This window comes from Pararge aegeria, chromosome 16, assembly GCF_905163445.1.
Source record: "Pararge aegeria chromosome 16, ilParAegt1.1, whole genome shotgun sequence".
Classification (NCBI taxonomy): Eukaryota; Metazoa; Arthropoda; class Insecta; order Lepidoptera; family Nymphalidae; genus Pararge; species Pararge aegeria.
In genome coordinates this window covers 9,339,406-9,352,105 of record NC_053195.1, presented here as the reverse complement: position 1 = coordinate 9,352,105, position 12,700 = coordinate 9,339,406, and the positions used below count along the sequence as shown (strand labels likewise).

Here is a 12,700-nt window from a genome sequence, read left to right as displayed (position 1 = left end):
GTTCCAGACCTGCAAATGCGTAACATACGTAATGTACAAACAACCTTTGTTTACGTTTATAGAAAATAAAAAGGACGCATAATTTTTTTAATGATACTTATTATAGAAAATAAGCTTAATTTTCATAGGAATATATAATGGAATTCCGCGTAGTAACGCCTGCTACTATCTAATATTTAAAATACTTATTTTTTCCACTTGACTTTCGTAACGAAAAACCCCACACCTATAGGCAAACCGCACAAATGCAATATTCATATTATTATATTATATTTTTTAAAATACGTCAATTCTTCATTAGGCTTCGCACTCGGACAGTAATATTTACGATATTCATAATATTGGCGTGAAAATTGGTGTAAGCTGCAAATACATTATACTTTACATACTTATATAAACAGATATGTTATTGCCATCTTCATCAAAAGTTACATAATCTGTATTGAAACTAACATAAAATTTCTTAACTTAGCCATTTTTAAACCACCAAAGTCTGTATGAACCACTTCACCGGTTCGAAACGCAGGTTCTACTTAAAAGTCCGGTAAATTAAGCCTTATCCATAACCATATACTTACTTATACGAATTGGAGTAGTGGAGAGCTTAAAACCCACTCTCGTCAGGTAGTTTAACATAACATAATTCTAAGCTTATAAAGCTTAGAATTATGTTAGAGTTTATACCCAAAATGTAAAGTATGAATAGGTAATACAACGGGATTTCCTGACAGGCGGGGGGAGGGGTATTTATTTTACATCTTGTTAGTACGGCAGGGCCACTTACACTAACTAGATAGAACTCCATAATCCATGGATGACATTAAACATTATAAAAGACATGATATAGAATAAGCTAGTAGTAAAAGAGCTTTTTGTGATAGCTCGTTCGGGGAAGTACTACCGCCAAGTAGTGCTGCTGTGTTCCGATCTGAAGGGTGTGGATGCTCGTGTAATCACAGGATATGAGGCTTGACTCCTTTACCTCAGGTTCATGGACATAGGAGGGCACTTTTAAGGACGTGTTCCTTGAATGCCCTGCGATGATTTTTATCGTCAGCTTTTACTTTTACAAATTTACTATTAAAAAACTCTTTACGGTGCAACTTTACAATTTATTCATTCAAAGTAGCCTAACGGTACTTACGCATAAAGATTTTCATAGAGTAGGCAAGTTAGATTTAATGCATCACATACCAGGAAGTAGTAACCTTCCTACATTATTATGATGAACGTGATTTACATACACTAAGGTTGTAAATAAGTTGTCTGTTTAGGTTATGATCTATCAGTCTGTAGGGTATCAATTAAAAACTTGTTTTTTGAATAAGTACGAAACCCTCCATACACAATTCGAATCCGACTCCCCCTTGGCTGGTTTTTATTTTTCCTTTAGCTACTTTGCAGTCAAGCGGCTGTCCAGTAATAGAATGTTGATTGCCGCGTCAGTGAAAATTAGATGTATGGTCTCTACAACTTCCACAACATGCGATCTGTTCTTTGTTACGCGCAATCTATAACAGACCGATATAGGTAAAATGACTGATGTTAGTACTATAGCTACAATTTGCCTAATTTTTATAGCTCTAAAATTTATTATAACTGCCGCATAAGCCCCCTTTGTTGGTTAAAAAAAATAATCTGTATTATCCGGCTAGATTTAAAAAGGTCCATAGTTATAAAAATTATTAGTTACACTGTGCTATTGTTTTTTTTTTACTTCATAATGGAATGCATTTGCACAAACTGCATTTCACCTGCTGATTTCACTCCTTTCGTATACTAAACCAAATTAAAGAAATACGATATAGCACACTTCACTGTGAACCTCCTTATTATCCTTAATTCTATGATATGTCATATCATATGAATAAATACCGTCCAACAAATTCGGATTCCATATAGAAAAGATACCTTCTCCAAACATGATACGTTTGATGTCACAAATGACGTACATTATTTTGTTAAAGGAATGTGCTCGATATGCAATAGAAGTCAATTAATTAAATCTTTAAATCTGAACCGATTGCAATTTGACGTGGTCATAATATATTACGAAGGCCAGTTTCTGGCGTGTAGGTAACCCATTACTAACCAACCCACTACAGCGCACGAGTCTTCTCTTAAAATGAGAAGGGTTTAGGCCCTAGCAGTCGCGTGCACTTCATATATGCATAAAAGCACTGCCTACACTAAATATTTTATACAACTTTTTTTTTATTTTTAAATAAATAAATATACTACGACAATACACACATCGCCATCTAGCCCCATAGTAAGCGTAGCTTGTGTTATGGGTACTAAGATGACTGATGAATATTTTTATGAATTATATACATTAATACTTAGAAAATATATAAACACCCAGACACTGAAAAACGTTCATGCTCATCACACATATATTTTCCAGTAGTGGGAATCGAACCCACGGCCTTGGGCTCAGAAAGCAGGGTCGCCGTCCGAAAATCGGCCGTCAACTTGTGTATAAGGACAACATTTCAATTTTATGCGATCTTCCGGCTTAAAACCCCTATGCATGCCATTGGGCCCTAGTCCACCACGCTGACCGTGTGCGTATTGGATAGACTTCACACGCCATTGATAACATTTTGGAGAACCCTCTCTATAAATCTCCTCATGATGTTTTCCTTCAGCATTAAATTTATATTTAGTAGCTGCACATACTCTGAAAAGTTGGCCCGTGCCGGTGATCGATCTCAATCGCCGTAAAAGTTTTCTGAGATTTTTACTGCGATCGAGTTTATTTCTTTTTTAATGCATTAATATATCAAAGAATTCCGCGAAGTTACGCATGCCTCTATCCAAATTCAACATGTATTTGCATGTGTGTGTAACAAACAGGATGGATAACTTACATCCATGGTAAATTTGAATAACTAATCGTATTACGTAAGGTTTTCCGATTTTATCTGGATGTACACACTTAGTGTACTCACGTCTCAATAGTATCATTACACTTCCAAACGGAAGATGTGGCCTTTACTAATTTTTATTTTATTTTTACTGATATGCAAAGAAGCCATACAAAAACCAGAATCATATCCTCCAGGTTAAATTGTTCGTTACGAAAAGTTTTTCTTTAAATACCTTTTAAAGCAAGTATTTATTGTGATTTTAGGTCCACCATTGATGCCTATAATAGGCAACTTGTTCTCACTCTGGTTAAGTTTAAAGAAATTAAAGTACCATCACAGTGTTTGGCAAGAGTGGTCAAAGAAATATGGGAACATACTGGGCCTTCGACTTGGTTACACCAACGTTGTTGTTGTTTCTGGTAGAGATTTAATTAAAGAGGTGTCTTCTAAAGATGTTTTTGATGGAAGACCGAATGGGTTTTTTTATTTACTTAGATCTTTTAATAAGAAACTTGGTAAGTGACATAAACTTTCTTTTAGTTTAGACTAATCCAAATTTCCTTTCTAAATATTTTTTTTTATATAATAGGTAGTAATTCTTTACTTATTTACATATGTTATATGCTTTATTTTTTTATATAAGAACCTTATTAGCTAGACCCTAGACCAAAACCCTGGGCCTAATTGCAATGTGATAAAAAGCCATGTAATCGAAATAATTTACAAATGTTATATTAGACAGACGACTTATCATTATTACGGTGGTAGAGATAACTGGAATCAATTCAAAAAACGTTTTGTCATCGCATAATGCATTGATGCATCGTGTAATGAATTTTTCGTTTGCATAATGCAAACAAAAATTCCCTAAATTTTGCCGCAATATTTTTCCTTTGTTCTACGCAAAATTACAGGACCACTAGGTCGTAAGGATTTTTCCTGCAGCGTTACTGATCTTGGTTGTATTCGAGACACCAATACTAAACATTCAGTAGGTATCATTGATTTGTAGTTTGACTTTAATTTCATTCACAATCTAAGTACTTGAAAACCCTCTGTGGAATTTTATATTTTTAAGTGTAAATCGACGTAGGGTCATAAGTCAAGGATACGTATTTAAACAAGGAATTAATAATTAGAATTTGTATCTATCGTGCCAGCAGAGTCAAGTTTTTATATAATACACTGATACCTACCTAAGCCCGATTATGCTAATGGGGATGATTTTGAATTTAGATAATATAGCCAAAATCAATAAATTGTATTAACAGGATTAGTATTTTCGGATGGAGCAACATGGCATAAAACGAGACGCATGGTTTTAAAATGCCTTAAAAATTTTGGATATGGTTCGCGATCCATGGAATCTAATATTAGCGAGGAATGTAAAGCCCTGATTGACCTAAGGATGGCAGACGCTGGAATGCCTGTAGTAGTGAACCACATGTTTGACGTCTGCATCGTCAATATCCTTTGGAAGTTAGTAGCTGGCAGGAGGTAAGTATGTAGCACATACGTAATTACCTACCCCTTCAAAATTATTATTTACAGTATCAGTGTGAAATTTTTCGTAATATCACTAGTTTTTATCAATAAAAACAACCAAACCGTGGACTTCGACGAAATCATTATAACAGGGGATATTTGTAATGTGTTATTTAATCGTTATATGTGCATGAGAATAATCCTAAGCTTACTTATACTATATTTTCGTGAACTTAATCCAACCAATCTTCAATCAATAGAATAATAGACCTTCTTTCCCAATTTCGAACAATAAAGTTTCGGAAGATTTCTAGATCCTATTTTAACACTCTTAGTAAAAATATATTAACCTACGAAAATTGTATTATTTAAAACTATTTACCTAAATTTACCTGAAACCTTTCAACCGTTCAAGTTCCAATCCACATTTAACTTTTTCATTTTCGAAAAAAACAATTCCTGGTGAATAACCTACCCTATAATGAAATAACGCTAACACCCTAGAATTAAATTACCAACTTTATTCCAGACCTTACCATTTCATTTTTTGCATTTTTCTCCGGCGTTGATGAATCAGTCAGGACATTTAAGTTACATGTACTCGGAAGAGTTAAATCAGTAGAAGACTTAATACTTCTACTTAATACTAAATGCTATCATATTATCAACCCATCTCCTTTGAGAATATAAAAAGAACTCCAAGGCAGGTTTCCTCACGATGTTTTCCTTCACCGATGAAGCAAGTTATATTTTAATTGCTTAAAACGCACATAACTTAGAAAAGTTAGAGATGTGTGCTGGGATTCGAAGTCGGCCCCTCGATAGTGCAGTCAAAGTCCTAACCAATAGGTTAGCACCGCTGTAAATGCTGATTTATTATCAATAACAATAATTAAGGTCCTGATGATGACTGAAGAAATAGTTACGTAGCTAATTAGCGTTGCCATTGCAACCCTAATTAGCTAGGTAACTTGTGAAGAAACGGATTGGTATTATTAATAACATGGATTTTAATTATATACTAAATTAATTTACTTTTAGGTACGACTTGACAAATGAGCAACTAACAATTTTATGCGATCTCATCACCAGATCCTTTAAAGTTGTTGATATGAGTGGTGGTATTCTGAATTTTATGCCATTCCTCAGACATGTTTTTCCAAATTTAATTGGATATAATGAGCTTATTGCTATCCACGATTCGCTGTATGACTTTTTACGAGTAAGTTTTATTTAAGTTGTGTTATTTAAAATTCTTTCTGTCTATTCCCCGGCTTCAGTCAAATTGTTATATTAATCTCCGTGACTTGAGTATTACTCACAATACCTATCACTGTCTGCGTCAAAAGAATATGATTAGACGAGATGTAAATATAGAGAGGAAAATTCTAGAAACAACATCGAATATTTATTTATTTATTAATATTACATATTAAATTCAATGTAGTTGAAGTCTATGAAAACTTTTTTATTTTTTTATTTTATTGAAAAACAAAAATAATTTATTTTTGTACTTGGTTGATAAGAAGTTAACAGCATAAGTACCTAATTGTAACCGGATCAAGATAATGATGATGAAAATTAGTTCAGAAACCGACAAGTTGATAGTAAACATATCGTTTTAAACAAGTTTGTAATAATTTTATAAACTGTTATACAGGTAGGAGGTTCTTAATTCGGTTGTACTTTTTTTTGTAATTTTAATTTTTTTTATGAGTGTTAGCTCAAAACTGTCATTTATAAACCGATTTGAAAAATATTTTTTATGTTTGAGACGATATACTTCCCATGTGGTCACAATTTTCATCAGGTCAAGATCTGTTGCTCCTAGAGAAATTGAGGGAACTGTTCAAATATTATAGGGACCTATAGCGATTTGGATATTTATTAAAGTAACTTGACTGATGAAAACCACGGATGGCCACCAGAATTACACATTAATAAGTATTACACTGGTTGAGCTTCGATTATGGTAGGCATAGAGTAGGTAAGCAATTTATGCTTGTCACAATAAAGGAGCTGATGGTGAAGTGCTGGGAAGTGGGAGAACTCCTGAAACACTAAGTGATGCTGAAAATATTTATTTCTGGCTTTTTAGTTTTTAGTATTTTTATTTTATCCATTGATAGTTGACACGTCGCATCTATAGTTACACTTAAGAGACCATATGGTCCCAGACAAAAGTACCAAGTCCGAATTTTAAATTTGTTGTCCTTTTTTAAATTTTCTTTTTCCTTGACAACCGCAGCATTGGTGAAAACAAAAAAAAAATTCGTGTAAATAAACGTAAACTTTTTTAATAATTATATGTATTTGTGACACACATGCACGGTAATTGAGTAAACAGAAGGCCAACTAGGCAAAGATATTTATCTTAAAAATTGTGTAGGTACTAGAATCATGTAACAAAGTTGAGTCAAAAATGCACGTTAGATAGCAATCTGTTTCAAGTTCAAGGTTTTTCCGTCTTGCATTGTACTGTACCTATATGTATTCATGCAAATTGTATTCGAACCAATACACGTTTTACTAAAATAATGTTTCGCATTCCAGACTACGATACAAGAACATCAAAATACGATTGATATAAAGAAACCAAGAGATGTTATAGACATGTTTTTAATTGAAATGAACTCACAGAAGAATGAATCTTGTACGTTTCTTTTTTTCTAATCTAGTCAATTAAGTTCTCGCTTGTTAATATCCGTGCTGCCGTTTGAGTCAGCCGTTGTTGAGGCTTGATATTGCATCATTAATAACAAAATACTAGAATCGGTCCTTGAAATTATAAAAGTCAGTAAATATTCTTGCTACTCTTGCCATCCCCTCGGTAAAGGCAAGATACAGGCAGGGTCGTACGAGGTACTACACAGCCAAGAGACAAAAATTATATCCCATGAAAAGGGATATAATTAACGTGTCCACGTGCTTAATCCGGGAACATGGAATAGGAGAAGTTTGGGTATACTTCTCCTTCCGTTTATTATTACACATATATTATTTGGATATTATTTCCACTCGTGCGCCATTGCTCTGAGAGTCGATACAGCTGTGGGAGAAGATACATTTTTATCCTTTCCCGATACTTGTCTTGTGCCCATGCTAGCCGAGCTTTGGTACTTACTAGTGTTGGACGTACAAAGAGCTTGCCTAAACAGTAAATGAGCATAACTCTGCCAGCTGTTGTACATATATTTTAATAATATACAAACTTTATGTAGCCATACCATGCTACTAGCCATACGCTACGCTTCTAGTTAAAGCTAATTATAATTTCTTAAAACTTTAAATTATAACTACTTAAAACTTTAAACCGGCTTCAAGAGACACTTTGTCTAGGACCTAGGTATACTTCTTGCTTTAGTCTACGGACTAAATAGAAGTATAGAACTTTTGTAATATAAGCCACCTCGAAAAGATGATAATGGTCTTGTGTTGTTATTGATAATGCAACATTAAAGACGCTTGGCAGTAAAAATATGATATTATAAGTAGATCTCACATCTAAGATTTATATTTATCTAATTTTTCTATGATTAATTTGTTTCAGTTTCTACTGAAGAGCTTCTAGTGATATGCCTTGATCTACTTGAAGCAGGAGTAGAAACTGTTAGTAACACAACAGTGTTTATGCTTCTTCATATAGTAAGAAATCAAGAAGTCCAGAGAAAATTGCAGTACGAAATTGACACCCAAGTTGGATCTTCTCGACGCCCTACTCTTAGTGACAGATCTAAGTACAGTTACATATTTTTTGATTATTTATTTGTTTCATCCATATCAGCACAGCTAGAATGATTGGACAGGAGACATTATTCTCCCCAGTGAAAGGACGAAATTGAACTGCGAAAAATCATACTTTTTAAATTTCCGCTTGCACCATCTATTTTTCTCTTTTTGTAGTGTAAAAATAAATAGGCAAATAAATAAAAAATATATTCTCTCATACAGCTCTATAAACTCTTTGACCCTGAACGCCCAGGTGGAAGTATATCTAAATAATAAATACCAAAAAAATTACATCTATGTAAGTATCTTTACATTTTGGTATTTATGTATATCTATCAACACTCTTGGCACTATCCCGTTCTCTTGCTGTAAGTCCTATCTACAAAGGTTGCCTGTAAGAGATTGCTTGCAGCAATAAGGCCGCCTTTGCATGTCTACACTGTGTACTGTATACTCCTTACTGTTTCTTTTCCTGTATGTTATACGTGCAATAAAGTGTTTCTTCTTCTTCTTCTTCTAAATAATATACGGGTGTAAACACCTTATATTTTCTGTTGCCGTGACTTGGCAGGTGGACATGGTAATTTTATCCTGCTATGATATATATGATATAATATCTCCTGCTTATACTAGTCGTCCTGATAGTGAGACACGATCATAGCCTAGTGGTTAGAGCTTCAGTCTTCCTTTCGAGGAACCAAGATCGATCCGCAGCACCTCTAAATTTACGGAGTTATTTGCGTTTTGATTGAGACTATTAAAATATCGCTTGCTGTAACGGTACAGAAAAACATCTGGAGGAAATCTGCATGCCAAAGAGTTCTTCATAACTTTCTCAAAAACGTGTGAAATCCACCAAACCGCACTTGGCCAGCGTGTGGGACTACAACTTTCGCATTTTTCATCCCTTATGACCACGACGTTATCAGATGGTAGTGTGTACATTAAACACACACTACCACCTTCGGTATCCATTCCCTGACCCAACAACGCGAAAACGAAAGCGAATCTTGTAAACATTATTTATTACTATAGAATTGGCGTAGCTCGCAGAACCGATAGATGTTGGAGTACCAAGGTGCTGGCAACCTCGGACCTTACCGGTCCACAGCGTTGGTAGACCCCCGACAAAGTGAACAGATGACGTTAAAGGCGTCGTCGTCAGAAAGCCGCTGGATTCAAGCGGCATAAGACCACGGTATTTCGAACACCCTACAGAAGACCTATGTCTAGCAGTGGAAGTCTATTGGCTGACATGATGATGTTAATGACTGTTTTATTACGATATCAAATTCAACAGGATGGTATACACGGAAGCGGTTCTGCTTGAAACACTGCGAATATCAAGTGTGGCTGCTGTAGGTATACCGCACATGGCACTCGAAGATGCAAGACTTGGAAACTACACAATACCAAAGGTAATTATAATCAAAGAAGGACCACGAGGATTTAAGATATATAAATTTTTTGTCCGAAAGTGAAAGTCCAAGAAAAGAATAGATAGATAGATAGATAGATAAATTCTTTATTGCACACAATTTATAATATAAATTGAAAACATAAATACAAGAAGAATAACAATGCGCAAAGGCGGTCTTATCGCTTTAAGCGATCTCCTCCAGACAACCCTTAATGAAAGAAGAACAGGAGTATGGAAACGGGATAGTGCAATTTTAAAAATATATAACATAAACTACATCTACTATATATAACAATAATACATAAACAGCTAATACAAATACAAATAATACAGAAATAAATACATACACATATAAACATATATACAAATATATATATATATATATATATATATAAATAAATATAAATATACACAAATACATACAGAGCAAATATATTAGTAGAATGTGCTGTATTATGTAAAAACTAGTAGTAACATATTTTTTAGTCCACTTTTCCTTATTTAAAATATATACCTAGAAGTAGATGATACCCAACTGCAATGACTGTGAAGCAATTTTTAATATTTTGTCATTATTTTGATTTACAAAAAAACATAAAACTAATTCATTTATTAAATTAATAAAGATTTTAGAACTTAAATAAATCCTACAGCTTCGGTGTAATTTTTAGCCAGCACTTTCAGAAGTGGACCAAAATGGTGGATGCCCTTTAGTCAAACATCATCCTGATATTTTTTTTTATATTTAGGGCACTTTTGTGCTACTGGCCATTCACGACCTTCACAACGGAGAACATTGGAAGGACTCCTTATCGTTTCGGCCGGAGCGTTTTTTAACAAGAGAAGGGAATCTGATTCAAGATGACTGGCTCATGCCTTTTGGAAGCGGTAATAAGATTTTTGTATAAATGACAAAAAAAGTAGATTAGTCATAGTCGTAAATTCGTGATCATATTTTACGTGATGTCGTTTTCTTTACTAACCTATATTTGATCATATTCCAGGTATTCATTACAGTGTACCCTAAAAGTCTTTTTAACTGATAACAAAACCAACTATGTATGTTAGTTAGGAAAAATAATTCAGTGTCAGTATCAAATGATTGTTATTTTATCGAAAATTGTTACGGCAGACCTGTTTTTGTACTTTTAACACGTTGCTATTTGGTATTTCTTAGACACACCTTCCAGATCGTAATTCCACTTATCTACAGATAAAAGTTTGACTGATTACATTTTATCCTAAAGGTTATCTTAAGAAAACAATATCTACATACTCAAGATATACTTATTCCAAAACCAAAACACTTTTCTTGACGTGCAACTAAATTGTTATTATAATTTTGCTCTATCTATCTGGATTCTAATTTTAGCAATGACTATTTATAGGTAATTTTGTAATTTTTGCCATATGTCTTCGTTACAAGTATTAAATTAGAATATAATAAAATATAAAACTAGATTATAGTACAACCCTAGAAAGTAAATTACGTCCTTCGAAATTTTAAGTTATCATGATTTGGGTTTTCCGTACTTAGGTTTATTATTTCAAACAGGTAAAAGGAGGTGCATCGGCGAAGGATTGGCTCGTTCAGAACTGTTCATGTTTCTGACACATTTGTTGCAAAGGTTCAACCTTACAGTGCCTGAAGGTGATAGTCTTCCAAGTGCAGATCCAATTGATGGAGTTACACTGTCAGCTAAAGAATTCAAAATTGTATTTGAACCTAGAAATAATAGTTTTATGTAAACCCATTTATATTAGTTTTTACAATACTTACAGAAAACACACATAAATATTTAAAAAATCTTACATAATGTGCAGGAACTTGTTTCTGTCGACATTCTTTTGTTTAAAAAAAATATTAAAATTTAAGTTATGGTTTATGTAATATACAATATAATAGATCTTTAGACTATAGAGTAGTGATAGTAGTTATTTATGAGTTGAATAAAAAAAAACTGGAATTGATTGTTTTATTTTAAGTAGCTGGCAAAGATTCTGACAAGGTACCTATAGATATTTTTAAATATAATCGCTGGTGAATATGGACGTACCCAGGGGGCAGGGGGGAAGCTGCCAAGCCAAGTACACACAGGCTTCAGATATATGCAGGATCAAATCCCGCCAATTTTGAAGTTCTTCTTTGCATTTTAAACTTAAATTGTAAATGTGGCATTGTAGGTTTCACGTAGAAACTTGCGCAACGCATCATGGACAATAAAATAACTAAATCATAAGGGCATCAGTAGGTAAGTGTCTGATGATTGCTGTGTCTAGACAAGTTTCTTAAAAATATGTAAATATTAATATTAAAATGCTTTTCGGTTAAGGTTCTCAGACACTACGGGACTACGAATCATATAATTATGTAGTTAGTTCTATCTAGTTAGTGTATGGCCTTGCCGTACTAAGAAGATGTAAAATAATTAAATAAGAAAACACATATACCTAAAGATACTTCAAATACTTCAGTACGCAGTAGGTACATTTAATTAAGTACACACAAAAAACCTATTTGTACCCACTCTTGCCTTCTATCGCGAACGCAAAAAAATAACAAACCCCAATTTTTCTCGCGAAATCCCGCAAACAAGCCATATCCAAACATAAGACACAAATAAAATTTAATGCCTAATCTACTAAAGCTGTAAAAATAAATAAAGGGCCAAAGTTTATGCACTTAAGACAATAATGTGCGCATTAATTGTATGTTAGGAGGTGTGAGTAAATTAATAAATTTTAGGCCGGATTTACCCTTCATATTTTTGTTTAATATTTATATATATTTAGGGCTTACGTAAAATCAACTAGTATCCTGGAGAATATATAGGATAGGATAAGACTTTTCAACCTGAAAATACTATCGGTTCAGTAGGATGAAGTCGCGGTTCAAAGCACGTACGTATGAACCGTACCGAGGGAGTTTTAGAGGTTAGAAATCCCATATAAACCAAATTCTACAAAAAAAAAATGATCAAGTGTCGGTTCAAAGCACAATATGAATATCGTTGTTTTTTAAGACACTTAAGGGTATTGTAATATCATTGACAATAAGCAAACAGTTCAGAGGTCTAAACATAATCATGACCTGTGGAAGAATTATAAATCTTATCTTAAAGTTCTTTATGGACACTTCTCACAACACACGAGGTCAACACAGTTCTTTTAAACAATCTAAAAATATTAAGTA

The 12,700-nt window shown here is 33.6% G+C and overlaps 1 protein-coding gene across 1 annotated transcript; it reads left to right on the top strand.

The window, feature by feature from the left end:
* Positions 1-2,988: 2,988 nt before the first annotated feature.
* LOC120630636 (farnesoate epoxidase-like) lies at positions 2,989-11,256 on the top strand. Its single transcript, XM_039899900.1, has 9 exons — positions 2,989-3,067; positions 3,137-3,388; positions 4,145-4,370; positions 5,400-5,580; positions 6,912-7,011; positions 7,909-8,095; positions 9,388-9,505; positions 10,257-10,395; positions 11,063-11,256. The coding sequence occupies exons 1-9, from the start codon at positions 2,989-2,991 to the stop codon at positions 11,254-11,256; spliced, it is 1,476 nt and encodes a 491-aa protein (XP_039755834.1).
* Positions 11,257-12,700: the final 1,444 nt, after the last annotated feature.

What these genes read in the sequence shown, in the direction of transcription:
- LOC120630636 (XM_039899900.1), top strand. Translation starts at nt 2,989, where the DNA reads ATGTGGCCTTTACTAATTTTTATTTTATTTTTACTGATATGCAAAGAA. An exon ending in CTCACAGAAGAATGAATCTT is followed by an intron (nt 7,012 to 7,908) that starts GTACGTTTCTTT and finishes AATTTGTTTCAG; the next exon opens with TTTCTACTGAAGAGCTTCTA. An exon ending in ACTCTTAGTGACAGATCTAA is followed by an intron (nt 8,096 to 9,387) that starts GTACAGTTACAT and finishes CAAATTCAACAG; the next exon opens with GATGGTATACACGGAAGCGG.